The following is a 17234-nucleotide window of genomic DNA, read 5'->3' as shown; positions in this document are numbered from 1 at the left end:
CATAAACCTCCACTTTTTATTCCTTGGAACACAGAGCATGTCTCCCAATTCCCTGTCTCCTTAGAAGAGGAAGTTAGCACTCCCACCTAGGCCACTTTTGCTCTGTGAGACCCTCACATGACTTTCCATTGTTAAGGCTGATAAAACTTAATTTGATGCCCTAGTCCTAGAAAGCTCTCCCAAGATTTGCCAATGGGTTGATTCTAAATGCTGAAAACAACAAACACCTCACCAACTGCGCACTTTAAACATGCGCTGTGTACTGTCTGTCACTTACAACTCAATAAAGTTAGCTCTTGTTTTGTTTTGTTTTTTTTTAAATGAGGCTCCTTGACAATAAGGTCACCCAATGTCTGCTTAAAGTAAGCCAAAGGCATAATCTCAATCAGGTGAAAATTCACCTCAGAAAGTATCAGGGAGTCTTCTCTATTTTAGAGATAAAAAAGAGAGGTTCCATGATCTAATTCCCAGAGTATCCAAAGTAAATCCATCATTATTTTAGTCTGGAAAAATTCTAACCTTGGCATAACCAACTACTCACCCAGCTTCATTTAAAAAAAAGATCTCACTCAGGTCACACAAGAGACCTTCTGGCTTTGAGGAATGTAATTTCCTGATGTAACACAAAGATAAGCCAATGATAAAATATATGCCTAGGTGATGAATGATGGGGGTATTAGCTGAAAAAAAAAAAATGTAAAAGTTGGCAACATCTAAAAACCAGTTCGTTTTTGGTTTCGGTTTAAAAGATTGTTAGGTTGCTCATTCATTCGTTCAATCAATATTTATTGAGAGCCTACTACAGGCTGTACAAGGATCTCAGGTGACCAAGGTAAACCAGAAAGACAAGATGCTTGCACATGGGGGTTCACATTCTAATGGAGGCGTGGAACACTGGGAGACAGTAACCACATTACCAAATATCTTAAGATAGTTACAGAGAGTAAAAAGTGCTATGACGGAATAATACTCACAATGCTGAGAGCCATAATCACGACACAGCTCTTACCACGTGCTAGGCACTGTGTGCAAGTATCATTGCAATTAACTCACCCTACGAAGGGGTTCTCTTACTTTACAAATAGGAGACAAGGCCCAAAGTCACTCAGACAATTAGTGGCAGAGCCAAGACTTGAATCCCAGCCATCTGGGTTCAGAGTCCAAGTTTTTCCTGTGATCGTACCACCTTGTGTGTGAAGTACAACAAATGGAAGAGGAGGAATTATTTTAGATAAGGAGGTGAGGGAAAGTCTGTCAGGATAACTGACGCTTGAGCAGAGATCTAAAGAATGAGAAATATAGCCCTTCTTTCTGGCAGTAACTGAAGAGTAAGAGTAGTTGCCTATTCGGCCACACTTAATCCATGCCATCTGCACATAAGGAATACTTATTTTTATATTATTATCTACAGCAGAGGAGCAAGTTGCTAAACATATGTGTATATATATTTTTAAACTGGGCAAGTGATATTTTAAACAAATGACTAGGAATCAAAGTACAATGGTAAACTTAATGAAAACTTAGAGTTCATCAAAAGCCTACAATACACAATGTTTGAAAAACGTCCCAAATCCAATACTTAGCACTTACTTCATTCAAACGTTTTGCTTGCTAAGAATCATGTCATCCTTGCCCAAACAACTGCTAAACTTGAGTGAGTCAGCTCTGAATTAATGAGGTTGTTAATATCTTCCATTCTGTTTTGTAGAAGACTGGTTATTATTGAACAAAGAAATAAGCAAGCTACTGTTTTTTGTGTTTTTTTTTTTAACTGTATGCGGTCCTTGACATATATACTCTTTTATACATAAACTGTGATGGTATCGTCAAGAATTCCGTGGGTTTCCCCAAGAAACTCTTATTGTGCCTCAAGTCTAGGAAGATCCTGTTTAAATAAAATAGAATCTACAATTTGTAGGACTTGAGTGGAGAGGGGTCTGATGAGAGAATCTCCAAAGGGGAAGAGTGAATGAGATCAAAGCAAAAGACCCCTAATCTTAAGGGCTAAACAAAGCCTCCAAAGGACAGAACTTGAGGCCATTTATACAGCCATTCTTTCCCCTACTCACTCCTCCCAGCCCATTTTCTCGTAAAGAATTTTGTATTTAATAAGAGGTTATTTGTTTGCAAGTCACTGTACCACCACCACCACCATTTTATCACCTTATTCTAATACCTGTAGAGATCGTAATCCACAGTTACGAGAAATTGAGGGAGAAGAGAAAGGGTCACTGAAGACAAGAAGGAAGGACCAACTATGCCAGCAGCATTTCTCACTATCTCTGTCCTCCTACTCAATTCTCTTTCTCTACCTCTAATACTCAGCTCCTTTCAAATTACCCCGTCTCTTAATTCCATAGCTGAACCTCTGACCCCAGAGATTCTACTCCAGGTCCACAATCCTACCCCCAGGCCCATCCTGTTTAGAGTTTCTGGCACAAGCAAGGTTGTTGGGCCTTTCCATTATCAAAGCCAACCAGCAGAAGTTGAAGGGGGTTCTAGCTTCTGCTGACAGGCCTGTGGCAAATGAAGCTGTTTCTCTGGGGACTTGGAATTGGATTCTGATCTCATTTTCCTCATTATACATGGTGGTGAGATTCTTTTATTTGATCATGACTACACTCTGGCATACTCTGAGTCACGGTCTACTGTGAGCTCCAAACCACTGTGTGTAAGACACAGCAGTGCCAGACCCTTTGAGATGTATTATCACATTTGATCTTCTCAAGACATCTGGAGGGGGGAGAAAGGGGGCAGTCTTTGGCAGCACTGTGAAAAAAGCAAAAGCAGCTAACACTGATAGAAACTTAAATGCATGTTTACAAGATATAACAAACTGATTTACAAGTGAATTTTTATAACACAGCCTGTTTTTACATAGGGATGGTCTGGGTCCTAAATTGGTTTACAGAGCAAGAGAAAGATCACGATTCAGGATAAAGCCCCAATTTTTTATTCTTATAGTTGGCTTTCCTCCATCTGAGACTGCCTCGTAAGAGAGTCTATACTTTATTTAAGGAGTTGAATTTTGATAAGTTGCTATTGAAATCTGCCTCGCCTTTATCCCCCTAAAGGCTAAACCAGGTGTCACTAATCCCCAGATGCTCTGCTCCCAACCAAAAATTTCAATCTGATGTCCTGACATCAAAGAAATACTTACAGTCTTCTAGAGATAGCTGATCTGTTTACTTCATCTCAACTGTCAAAATTGTGGTTGAAATGGGGAAAATACTCATTTGAAAGAAAAGAGGCAGAGGCATGAAAATACTTTCTACTTGGGCAGAAGTTTATCTTTCCAACTTAACTCTGAGTAAATAATCTAATGAGCTGAGTGATTCTAAGTGACTCTGGATTTGCCGTGGGTGGATCGTTTATGCCTACCTTTGCAATTCTATACCTGCCCAATAACAAAATAACAGCGATCTTTTTCATGCATCACACCCCAAGTATTGGCATGTAATATTGATAATACCTAACAAGTAAAAACAGGCTTTCACTAACTAAGCTGGTGCTTGCCCATGCTCTTCAGTGGAACTATTCAAATACTTGGAAATGGTTATAATTTTCCATGACCCACAGTTAGAAGATATAAATAACGTAGAGGAAGAATTGCCTTAGAGTTAAGAATTTTTTTGTTGTTTACTTTCAAAGGAGGAAAAATATTTCAATAAACAGGAACATCTGAAGGGTATGGATAAAGTTCAAGGCTCGTACATGGTTTGAGTTACTTTTCCATGGATATACAGTAGTCAAACTGATTTTTTAACGAAAACTTTGGCGATCTCACTGTCGAGGGGCGGGGGTGGGAGGGACTGAGTGCTGGCTACAATGACACCACGACTTGTCATTTCAGTTTTCAGACTCATGCCAAAACAAATGCCTCAGATAAAAAGATGGGAAAATAAGTGATGGTGATTTTTCTTTTTTACATGCTTAAGATCCATGCTTTGATACCTTAAACAACAGAATTATTTTCAGCTCCCTAAATAATCTGTGCTGCGTCTTACCTTCTGGCTTTTGCACCTGCTGGTCTTCTTGCGTGAATGTTCTTTCTGCCATAAAAACGCACCTTTTCCTTTTCTCTTGGTTAACCCCTATTTATCCATCACACAATACCCACTAAGAACTCCCTTTTCCAGAGCTCACTTTTTCTTCTGTGACCTCAGTTAACCTTGTGTGGTTGTTTGCGCTGTGTTTCATTCTTTAAAATGCCTTCAATTTTATTTTCAGCAAGAAATTCTTATGACTAAAGGGCATGAAAATTTATGATATATGATGTAATGAAGTCCTGTTGTAAATTCTAACTTCCTAGTTCATCTTTTTTTAAATTTATTGGGGTGACATTGGTTAGTAAAATTATGTAAGTTTCAAGTGTACAATTCTATACATATTGCATTGTGTGTTCACCATCCAAAGTCAAATCTCCTTCCATCTCTATATATTTGCCCTCTTTACCCTCTTCTACCATCTCCTCTTCTCCCTTCCCCTCTGTTAACCACTAAACTGTTGTCTGTGTCTATGAAGTTTTGGTTTTTGGCTTGTTTTGTTCGTTTGTTGTTCCCAGTTTTATGCCCCACATATGAGTGTAATCATGTGGTTCTCGTTTTTCTGTCTGACTTATTTCACTTAGCATGACAATCTCAAGATCCATCCATGTTATTGCAAATGGCACTATTTCATCTTTTCTTATGGCTGACTAGTATTCCATTATACATACCACATCTTCTTTATCCAATCATCTATCAAAGGACACTTTGGTTATTTCCTAGTTCATTTTTAATTTGTGTTATTCTTTAAAATAATGCAACCATGTTACTTTGGACATATTCTCTTAAAAGACTTCACTGAATCAGGTTGGCCATAACCTTTCTTAGTAAAGCTGATTTAAAAAGGGGGAGAGGGGGCTAAATTGCTGCTAGGATAGGATGGAGAGAGATTCATTTATTTATTTGATGTTTGTTGGAGGCCTACTCTGCAAATCACTATTCTCGTTCGAATGATGGGGTAGATAACGAAAGAAATACGTAAACAAATAAATATATACACTGATCTTGCACCTTACTCAGGGACTTGACCAAGCTTTGGAACCCAAAGCTGGCAAATGGAATAGAAACCCTAGAAATAGTGTAGGTGCTGACGGTAGGAACATTTAACAAGACACAGGAGACTTTTAGCTGGGTGACAAAGTGAAGAGTTTCAAACATTTCAGTCTTACAGTCTTTAGTTACTGTCAGGCAGGATAAAGGAATTCTTCCTAACCCATCCAATAATCTGGAATAGGGCATTCCCAATGCTTTGTGCATAGGAGGACTTTCTTTTTTTTTTTTTTAAATAAACTAGGTTTTTGTTTTTGTTTTTTTCCCCAGTTTTACTGAGATATATAACTGACATAGAACACTGTATTTGTTTGAGGTATATAACATGATGTTATGCATGAATATACTACAAAACGATTGTCAGGGCTTCCTAATACTCAAACAGCATAGTTAAGATTCATTTGCTAAGCTGAACACTAACATGGTTGAAGTTTCTATAGATTAACTTACCTCAACATATGAAATTGGAAATATTCCTATTTTGTCTGCCAGCATTCCTTCAGCCCAGTTCTCATCCACTCTGCGGATCACAGTCAGAACATCATCCTGAAGAAACAACAAACGTGAGTCTCCCTGGTCCCACTAAGCTTGCCACTTAATTTTCCTTTTCAATTAAGGGACTAAAGTTTTAAGAGTACATGACTAAAAATGCCATGACATATCTTTAGTACATGCATCCAATGTTTTGATGAACTAAATGGTAGCTGTTAAAAACTGGGAACCCCTTCTAGACAAGGGCTGGCTGCCCGTTTTGTTTCGATCCACAAGTTGCAACCTCAAATGCTACCCAGCCTCTTGAACTTCTGTTTCAGATTGATTCTCGGGCTCTTCTCACTTTCTCTCTGATAATACACCAAATGTCCATTTCGGTGCCTATCCTACTGTTTTTCTTTACAAAAGACACCGTATTCCACTTAAAGTTCCAAAGCATTTTTAATCAATTCAGTAGATAGATTCCTGTGAGCTTTGCTGCAAAGGAATTTACATATAAAATAAGGAAGTAATGATGTTTCATTTTGTTAGTCATAGTTCAATGAATTAAATTCCCTGAGTGGCCCACATACCCTGTAAAGTAGCTTAGAATTAAATTTAGGTTCTAAATATGAAAATGATACCACATGGAGCATCAACCAAAATTATCTTTCATATAGAACAATCCGAGCACAAAATTACTCTGTGACTTTAAGAATGCTGCTTTCAGGTATTTTAAAAAGCACGGTGAGATATAGTTCACATAAAACTACTGTATCTTTTTGCACAACGAAATACGAGCCATATCCCCATGCATCTCGGTACAGAGAAGTAGCCGGCAAACGGAAAACAATCTCCTTCGAAAGTTACCTTTGCAAACGGAAGGCAATCTTTGTCTGCTTCCTTATCTTTCACCTCGAAGTCATAAAGTGCTTTGCACTGAGGTGGGGGCTGAGGTAACGGTTTGATAATCTGCACAAAGTTGGTGGGAAAAAAGCCATGGATCCCATTGACTTCCCCATGGTACCAATTTTCATCCACTTGTCGCCGCAAAATGATGATGTCACCTTTGCTGAATTTCAGATCTCCAGGCTCTTTCCCTTCGTAGTTGTACAATGCTTTGGCACATGGTAACTGAGGTATACCCTTAAGGAAAGAGATGAGTTTTAATGACAGAGCGGTCCAAAAAATGTATGAAAAGATAACGATTGTCATTGTTTTTAAGTCAAGGTCAAATCAACACTAGAAGAAAATCTAACATAAAAAACTATATATGTGTGTCACCAAGAAATCGCAAACGTAAACAAATATCACAGTGAAAGAAGAACAGCAGACCATCCACACACCCTCTGTGATTTAGCCTTCTAGTCCTCATCTAATTTAGTGGGGTCTGTTTGGGGTTTTTACTATATGGAAGTACCACAGCTGAGTCACTCCCTGGTGTAAAATTAAAACACTCATAAAAAAACAAATGTAATTTCCCGTATTAACTACTTTATTCAGCAGGATGCATGATAAGCACTGAGATGAAAAATTTAAACAGAAGCACAATTCATTAATTTGTTAACTTCTCTTAAGCTTCAATGATAAAAATCACGGTTTGGCTTTTGGGCAAAACTTTCCCAGCTGCTTTTAATGTGGCCAGTAGATCCTATACTCTCATGAACTCAAGTATTTATCGAGGGTCTACTATGCGCCAGGGTCTGGAAAACAACAGTGAATAGGACAGTTACAGTCGCTGACCTCTCAGAGTTATCATCTGTAATCGTACAGACATATGGTCTTTTATAATCTGTTTAAGATCATTGAACTTTGTTCTTTCCTGGTTAGAGTACTGTTAGGCTGATATGCTAATAGATGCGGTTTTAAATATCACTGCATTGCATTTTGATTTTAAATGAGTTTTTAAAATGTCTGTGTAGCCCAAGGCAATCTAATCATCAAACTGATTAAACAGGACACTTCCTGATGGCATTGGAGATACCTATTCTTGATCATTAGTTGTCACTTTAGGAAGATCTCTGGCCTCTTGGGACACCGCTACCTATCATTGATTCAAAGAATAAATGGCAAATCAAACATATCTATAGTAGTTCGTTGAATGAGATCACTGCACTCCTGCTTTTCACGTACTTATTCACTTATTCATTTATCCAGAAAACATTTACTAAGCTTTCCCTTTTTACCAGGCAATGTGCTGAGGATTTAGAGAGGATCAGGATTCAGCTCTTATCCTTAGAAAATAAAATATTAGAAATAATTATAGCATAGTGAATGCAACGCTAGAGATATGATCAAGCAGCAGGGAGCACAGATCTCTGGAGTGTAGTAGGTGGGAAAATGAAACACGTCCTGGAGGAAGTAACGCGCACGAGCCAAGTCTTAAAGGATACATAGGAGATGGCCAGGCAAAGCTGGAGAGGAAGAATGAAAGAGAAAAGCGAGGGCTCTGCAGGCAGAGGACAGTACCAGCTAAGACATGGGCATGCCGTGCAGAGCGATGGGCTTTATAAAGAATATGCTGTTCCTGGATAGGGATTATGGAATATAAAGTGTCGGAAGGGTTGGCAGGGGCTAGTTTATGACGAGTCTCGAATGACATGTTAAAGAGGTTCAACTGCCCTTTGGGCAGTGATTAGCCATTCAGTTTGGAAGCACCCACGGCCACGGTGGGAACTGTGTGCCAGGCAGTGGTGTGGAAAATGGACAGGACATGGGCAGGCAGGCAGACAGCTCTGTGCAAAGCACAGGCCTAAACTAGTTGAAAACAGTTCTTTTACGTTTAATCTTTCTAATGAAGTAAAGCAATAGGGAGCATTACTCATATGACTGCCCTCTCCCTAGAACCGCTCCCCCGCCCCCCCCAAAAAAAAGTAAATCGAAGGTTTATACCCTTGATGGCAATAAAACTTCATAATATAGCTTTAAAAAGTTAGTTTGGTTTCTAGTCAGAAATTTAGAGTCTGGCCTACTCATAAGCTGAGCTTTTTTGTTGTTGTTAAATATTTTTGTTTGGCTTAAGAAGAATAGCCAATTCTTGGCTCTCAAAATGCTTTTGGCAGTCGTCTTGTCTTGGCTAGGTCTGCAGGATGTTGTATTTGGTTAATTAGAGCTGCTCTAGAGGCCAACATCCTGGGAAGACAGGAATCGAGCCTTCCAGCAGTCCTGGGACCCTCATGTGTGCGCATGTGCTCTTTGGGACTCTGCCTTAAGATCCTGCCTTAATGGCACGTCTCCTGTGATCCAGCCTTGACCCAGTCGTGTAAACAGTCCTGCTGTGCCCTTTGCTTTCCGCAGAAGGGAAATGCCCATCAGGAGCTCCGGGGCTTCACAATCCTGTGAACTTGGGTCATTTTCTATCCAGTGTCCGCACGTGTGGAAGGATGCTAATCTCTGTCGGCCCTCACAGACACGCCTCGCTGCATTGTCTTCTTTATTACGTATTTCTTAGAGTCTGGTTATCACAATTTAACAACATTTTCCAATGCGAGGAAATAACAGTAAGTTAACCCAGCAATAAATATTACTATGAGAGCCAGCAAGAGTGATGGCGGCTGAGACAGAGAACCGCCAGGGACTGTAATAAACCAGCTCTTGGAACACAGCTGACGGGACCGTGACCAGGCAGGACAGGGTGACCCAGCAGGACGGTAATGGCTGGGAGCACAGACTCCAGACCCCAAGGCCTGGGTTTGAATCCCAGCTCAGCCACTTACTAGCTGTGTGACCTTGAGCAGGTTGACCTCTCTGGGCCTCAATTTCTTCATCGGGGTTGTTGTGAGGATCTAGTCAATGAATGTGTGAAAACTACTACAAAAGGCCCAGCAGGCAGTAGGTGCCACATACATGAACTATCATCATCACCGTCACCGCCCAGAATGAAAAGCCTGTTCACCAGTGAAACACGGCGCCTGAAAATGTATTTGTCTCTATGCAGCTGGACGCTTTTCTTTTTGGACGAATTCACATAGCAATTACATTTTAATACATATTCACTGTATAACAATGCGAAGAATGTTCCTCCTAGGAAGTGTTCAGGATTTTGAAATGTGCACTTCTGAAGCACACATTTGTTTTCTGAGTGGAATCCATTCATCTTCTGGTTGAACAGAAGGAATTACAAATTCACTGACATGCACCGTTTAATAGGGGATGGCATTTTAGATGTGGCTGTAGTTCATCTTGACAGGGCTAATGTAAGGCGTTGGATGCCTGCATGAATTAATTGGAAATCCTATTACAAACTCGGTGACAAATAACTCTATTCACCATTACGGCCCGTTCTCTCGATTTTTTTCCCCACCTCAATTAGCTCTGTTTGGCCCACTCTGTCCAAATCCATGCCAGCCAAACCCATGCACCAAGATACTGATTTAGCACTCTTAGAAACCATTCAGAACTGCTCCTTGAGGAGATCTGTAAAATTCCAAACACCCCACAGTATGGCCCTTTTGTGATCTGCTGATGTGGGAACTGAAGACGTTTATTTCTTCACGGATCACTTCTACACACCGGTGGCCTAATGGACTTACTCACTTTTCCACCAAAGCAAATCTATGAAATGTTCCTAAAATCATCACTCTTAACACAACAAGTGGCAAGGATAAACCTTCTAACAGTGACAGACATTATGGTTAGCCTGGTTACATCCCTGGGACTGCCACCTAACATTCAGTAATTCACACTGGCTTGCTAAACCGTGACTGCAAAGGTGATTTCCGTGATCAATAACCACAGAGAAAGAATCATACAGCTTATGGAAATCTCACCCACGAGCGGACATTTGTCCGTCTGGCTGTGTTTTTCCGTGCTGTTCTTTTTCAATTCAATTCAAAGAGGCTAAGAAGCCAGTTTGTGTCAAGTTTCTCAAAAGAAGGTTTCCCACATTCAATGAAACAAATTCTACTCTGATTTCAAATCAAGCAAAGTTCAGTGATCTTTTGAAGACTTATTCCAACACAGACTGCAGATGATTAAGGATAAACAGTTAATGAGTTGGAAGAGCAATAAAAAGAATGTATTTTTCTTTTGCAGCATCTGAAGGATAAAGCCGAAACAATTGGTTTGATAGCCTACGACTACGCTTGTGGGTAAAATACATCCAGAGTTCACGGAGGCACTGACTTCTCATTCATCTCCTCAGAAGGGTCTGGGAGTCGTGTCATCACCAGGGCCCTCTGCCCTCCCTGCCTTCCAAAATGCTGCCTTTCTTCTGTATCCTCTCACCGGGGCCAGGCCCCTGAGGATCTGCAAAGCTTACATTTCACTTGGCTACACATGAAAGGGAGGCTTAAAAGAAGAGAAAGGCAGAGAGAAACCAACTCTGTCGTCTAAACTTGGGTTTGCAGCTGTCATTCATGCTGCCAGCTTTACAAAAAAAAAGCTTGGCAATTTAGACAGGTGAAGTATTATACTGATTCTTAATCTAAAATATATTGCAATAAACAGGGACTATTTTGCTCATCTCCATATGACCGTGAGCCAGTTTTACTTTTCAAATAATTTTTGGTTCTACGTTATATACTCGTATACAGGTATTTTATCTGACATGAAAATCCTCATGAGGCCTGCACACAAATATTTTTGATTAAATGCTTCACCGTCCATTTCTATAACATCAAGTGTATTTCAATGTATCTGGCAATGTACTGCTTGATGATCCAGCTGAGATTCTAACAGGTAAATAAAACATCCACTGCCAATTTATTTTATAGCCTCTAAATGCCAATGCTCAGACATACGTACAAGACAGCCTCTTGAAATTCATATTCTTTCATGCATTTCTTACTGCTCCATAAAGTAAAAAAGATTCAACGACCTACTAAAAAGAATATCTAGAAGATATTCTTGTCATGGGAACAGCAACAAAATGTGTATAATTTAGTAATTTAGTTATATCTACATTGGCACAAACTCTGGCTGATTCCAACTTGACTTTCAAAAACTATCCAGAAAGAATTGAGGCACAAAGAAATCATATTATAGTAATAGGAAGAACAGCACTCAGAGTAATAAGTAGCAAAATGGGTTGAGAAAAGTATTTTATTATTATTATTAGTTTCAGGTATACAGAACAACACATAATGATCAGACATTTACACCCCTCACAAAGTGATAACCCCCCCAAGTCTACTACCCATCTGACACTATACACAATTTTTACAATATTATTGACTATATTCCCTATACTGTATTTCACATCCCTGTGACTATTTTGTAACTACCAATCTATACTTCCTAATCCCTTCACCTTTCTCACCCATCCCCCCAGCACCTCTCCCTTCTATCAACCATCAGTTTGTTCCCTGTATCCATGAGTCTATTTCTGTTTTGTTTGTTCAGTTATTCTGTTCAGGAAAGGATTTTTTAAATGTCCTTTGTACAACTAAATACATGTTGACATTTCCCTACAAAGTGACATGCCTATCAGGATAAAATAGCAGTATTTCGTAAAAATACTGCTTTATTCCTTAATAATTAATAAGTCTTAAGTATTGTTCTCAAGATGTTTAGGTTGGATTATCACTCAAATATTATTTGACCATCAGTTGAAATATTTCAACTTCAATATAACAAACATCCAAGATGAGTATTACAAGTTATTTTATCAAAGCGATATCAGAAAGAACTAAGAATTCTATCATCCCACAACACTCCATCTTTTTATTTGTTCTTTCTTTTAATGTTTATTTGTGGAGAGCACTGTGCTGGGACATTTTTATCTGCTGACCACTTCCTTAAGCTTCCACCTCCCACCCACTCCAAATTTGCCACATAAAATTTTCTAATCAGACGAACTTGAAGCATATTTACCAGCACCCAGCACTTTGAGGATCACAGTTGCAAATAAACAGATATGAAGAAAAACACATTTTCTTCATTCACATTTATTCTTTTTTGTCCTCAGTCTTCTACCCCACTGTCCCCTTTTCTCGCATACACATTTTCTTCAGCTTTCTCCTTAAGTTGTCTCTTTCCAACATGCCAACCCTCCTCTCCTCCACCCCGCCTCAAGTGGGCTGACCAAGGCCAGGCTTTGCACTGGTCTAGTGCCCTGGTGCACTCGGCTCTGCTCACACTCCCACACTATCCACTCCCCTCCGCACACTCGGCCCTGCTCACACTCCCACACTATCCACTCCCCTCCGCAGACTCGGCTCTGCTCATACTCCATTCACTCTATCCACTTCTCTTCACACTTAGCTGCTATAATCCAATCCACCAACCCTTATGGAGTTTCTATCCCAACTGGTGACCAAACAGCAACCCACCATTATAGCATTCAGCCTTGTTGTTTTTAGTGGTAAGAACGGTACAGGGAAGGAGTGGAGGGAGAAAAAAAAGACTAGGGGTGAAGGGCAAGACATAAAGCAGCAACTTTCTTACCAAATTCCCTGGACTATAGTCTCACTGCTACTTACTCAAATGATAACATATGACCATTTACTTAATCAAATACTTTAACCAAATGTAAATGCATAATGAAGTGAGTTGAGATCAAAAGATTATGTTCAAACATCCAGAGAGAAAACAAAGTTTTCCAACTTAAGAAAGAAAATGATTTTGGACTTTGTTAAATTCTTTTCTAGGAACCACAATACAGAGAACAGATGGCTGCACGTGTGTGGGTGGAGTGAGGCCCATCCCCTTGGTTTCCCCTCCTGCTTGTCCAGTAGAGCCGGAGAGGTCACCCAGGAGCACAGTTTGGAGGGCAATGTGATAGGGAGGGAAGTGGACTAAGGGGCGTTTGCTTAGGAAATACTCATATTTAGGGACTTAAAAAACCTAAGAAACAGAGGTAGGAAGAGGACCAGCAAAATATAGCCATAGTATCAAGAATAATTCCTCTCCACGTCACCCATGTCTTTACAACCTGCAGACGATTCCCAATTATCTCTTCAATCAAATCAACGTTCTAAACTGTGAGTTTTATGGCCCTCCATTTGGATTGACCGTTACACATCACACTTTCCACTCTCCGTAAGCAAACTAGGCTGCTGTCATCACCTCCAACTTCACACAGGCCTTGCTATTGCCTGAATGTCTGTGTCCCCACCACAAATCCATCTGTTGAAATCCTACCCCCCCCAAAGGTGACAGTATTAGTAGGTGGGGCCTTTGGCAAGTACTTAGGTCATGAGGATGAAGCCCTCATAAATGGGATCAGCGCTCTTGTAAAGAGACACCCCAGTGTTCTCTAGCCCCTTTTATTTACCCTGTGAGGACACAGTGAGAAGGTGCCAGCTATGAACCAGGAAGAGGGCTTTCCTCAGAATTGGACCAAGCTGGTGCCTTCATCTTGGACTTCCCAGAACTGTGAGAGATAATTTCTGTTATTTATAAGCCACCCAGTCTGGTGTTTTATTACAGCAGCCCAAATTGACGACGACACACCGGCACCAAAACTCCTGAAGATCAGCTCATCTCTTCTTCCACCTTCCCACCTCCAGAGTCCCCAGCACTTGTTCATGTATCATCATAAAGCTGTGGTTGATAATTATGCTGTATTTCTTGCACTTACATCACTATGTCTTTTTAGGATGACTGCTTCTGCTGTTTGGAATCAGATGTAAAGAAGATGGTTCTCGTATGGGTCAACAGAAGAGACTCTTTCTCAGGGGGAACGGCCATTTGTTCTTTAGGAGCCAGTGTGGCACTGCCTCCCTGGAGAAGATTCTCCCAACCTTCCCCACCCAGGCCTGCAGGAGGGGTGGCTCCCCTGCACACCCAAGTACCTCATACATGCTACTGTTACGACCTTCCTCTTTCCTGTCATACAGTGTACAACCTGTTTGCCTCTACCAGACTGTAACTCCCAGGAGATCTGGGACCACGTGCTCTCCATCTTTATGTCATAAGTACCTACTTCAGGATCTGCACATAAATTCTTGCTAGATGAATAAATGGAAAAAAAAAAACAACTAATGTTATCTCTACTGGGCTGAGTGCTAAGATGTGGATGGTTAAGTGGAAAAATACCATGTCCCAAGAGAAAGCAACTTAAAATTTGACATTTCTATGGACTGTCAGGCTCACCAGCTCTGAATATACGGTACAACCTACGCACTAACGTATTTATGTGTCTCTGGTACTCTTCGTGAATGGCAGACCGTTAGTCTATCTTTTGACACTGTCCACAGCGTTCCCCGCAGTACACAGTATTTGGTGGGCACTCGATACTGGGATGGGAGAGGGGCAGGAACGCTGAAGGAGGAATGTCACTCCCCACTCCCTAAGGTTGCTGGGAAACCTGGGGCACACAAAGGTGGTACAGAAAACCCTGGGGAAAGGAGAGCTAGTACTGCTAATTGGTGTCCCCTCAATGTGCTCTGGAAACGCAACTAGAGGCATAATACATTCTGGAAATGGGCAGTTGAGTGCTTTGTACTAAACAAATTATTGGCATTTGAAAAATGTGAAACGAATTATGCAGCAAACCATAGCAAACAAATATTTTCCTTACAGACTCATTTGGGAGTTATAAGAAAACAGTCATGAAGAAGATCTATAGCTTTTTTTTTTTTGGGGGGGGGTAGCCTTAAAAAGGGAGTATTCAACAAACAGACAAATCATTAAAGAAAAACAAATCTTATTAATTTCTCTAAGGGAAGAGAATGCTTTTGAGAATGCAGTCACTGGAATAAAATGCAGGAAATTCATGTCACTCTGTCCTGAATACTAGTTTTCTGTCCCATCACGTGTTTAATAATTACAATAATATTTTGCAAAGAGCAGGAAAATTTATTGGGACAATTCCCTGCAGTAATTTGAGCTATCATCTTGAGGACTTAAGGCAGAATGAGGGATATTTCCTGATACAAGGTCAAGTTTCTATCTATTTGGCAAACAGCTTTCGTCCTGGGAAGTCTCCTATCCCCCTAGCCCTGCCTAAGCCTCCCACCGGCCCCTGGAGGCGTGGGACTAGAGAGGGAGGAATAATCAAGCATCTGAGGAACTCTGCATGGCCCTTGTCTCATCCTTACAGAAACACAGGAAGGTCGGGAGAGTCAGAAATACAGAGGGAGAGGGAGGGGTGTATGGAAACAGGTTTTAATATTTAAATAGAAAGGTCAGGTAAGGTCTCAATCTAATTCAATTGCCTGGTGTTAGATTTTTAATTCAGGGCTTTTATTAATATGCTGGAGAGAGTAGGCTCATATAATGTAAACGTGACATTAGATGTGAAACATGGTTCATAATTTCAGAATTAAAACAACATCAGAATAGACCCACACCTATATGGACAATTAGATAAAAGTGCTAAGGCAATTCAAATGGGGAAAATAAAACCTTTTCAATAGCTGGTTCTGGAATAATTAGAAGCCCAAAGGGGTGTGTGTAGGGGGGATGAGTGTTGACTCCTACCTCACACATCATATATAAAAATTAGAGATAAATTCCAGAATCAAATGTAAAAGCTAAAACTCTAAATTTTCTAGGAGGAAACAGGATGATAGCTTAGCAATGAGGCCGACCACACACACAAAAAGCCTAACTAATCATAAACATTTATAAATTGGACTTCATCAAAATTGAAAAATTCTGTTAATCACAATTAAAAAATTAAAATTCAAGCCACACATGGGGGGAAATGTTTACAATACATATAACTGACAAAGGACTTGAATCCAGAAATATAAAGAACTCCTACAAATCACCAACAAACAATCCAATTTAAAAAAACAGTCGAAACATTTGAGAACACCCTTCAAAAAGGAAGATATATACAAGTACATAGCTGTGAAAAAGTACTCAACATCATTAGCCACTTGGGAAATGCAAAATAAAACCACAATGAGACATTATTTCACACGCATTAGAATGATTAAAATGAAAGAGACTGACAGCAGAAAACGTTGTCAAAGATATAGAGCAAATAGAACTCATGCATTGCTAGTGGGAATCTAAAATGGTACAATCACTTTGGAAAATTATTTGGCAGTTTCTTAGAAAGTTACATACACACCTACTCTATGACTAAACAACTCCAATCGTAGGTATTAACCCAAGAAATAAAGACACATGTCCATACAATATGTATAGTAATGCTCGTTGCAGGACTACTCATAATACCAAAAACGGAAAACCCAACTGTTCATCAGTAGGAGAAGAGATAAACACTGGAATCCACAGTTATTAAAAAAATAAAAAAGAAGGAATTACTGACACGTGTGATTGGGAAAAAAAAAAGAATAAATATTATACAATTACATTGATATGAATTCAAAAATATTTAAAACCCATCTACCGTAATAGAAATTGGAACAGTAGTTGTCTGTGGGGGGTAGGTAATGAATGGAAGGGGTCCTGAGGAAAATTTCTGAGATTATACAATAGGCTCCCCTTACACGTGGTTTTGCTTTCCAAAGTTTCAATTACCCACAGTAAACTGCAGGCCGGAAATATTAATTGGGAAATTCCAGGAATAAACAATTTGTAAGATTTAAATCGCACGCCATTCTGAGTAGCATGAGGAAACCTCATGAGTCCCACTCCGTCCTACCCAGAATGTGAATCGTCCTTTCGTCCTGCACACAGTCCCCACCATTACTCACCGAGCAGCCGTCTTGGTTATCAGATCCACTGTGGCAGGTACCGCAGTGCTTGCATTCGTCACCCTTACAGTAAGTAGTTTATGGCTATAACACGACGCCTACATCATTCACC

The 17234-nt window shown here is 40.0% G+C and overlaps 1 protein-coding gene across 1 annotated transcript in view; it reads right to left on the bottom strand.

Moving 5' to 3' along the window:
• The window catches only part of SH3RF1 (SH3 domain containing ring finger 1), a 153463-nt gene that overhangs the window by 49858 nt on the left and 86371 nt on the right, over positions 1-17234 (bottom strand). Inside the window, exons 3-4 of the mRNA XM_033135175.1 lie at positions 6438-6713; positions 5547-5642 (exon numbers count right to left, since the gene is read on the bottom strand). Coding sequence (XP_032991066.1) covers positions 5547-5642; positions 6438-6713 — 372 coding nt within the window. The remainder of the gene's footprint in view (positions 1-5546; positions 5643-6437; positions 6714-17234) is intronic.

This window comes from Rhinolophus ferrumequinum, chromosome 18 (assembly GCF_004115265.2).
Source record: "Rhinolophus ferrumequinum isolate MPI-CBG mRhiFer1 chromosome 18, mRhiFer1_v1.p, whole genome shotgun sequence".
NCBI lineage: Eukaryota > Metazoa > Chordata > Mammalia > Chiroptera > Rhinolophidae > Rhinolophus > Rhinolophus ferrumequinum.
Note: the sequence above shows the minus strand (reverse complement) of the source record. Positions and strands in the feature narration are given on the sequence as shown.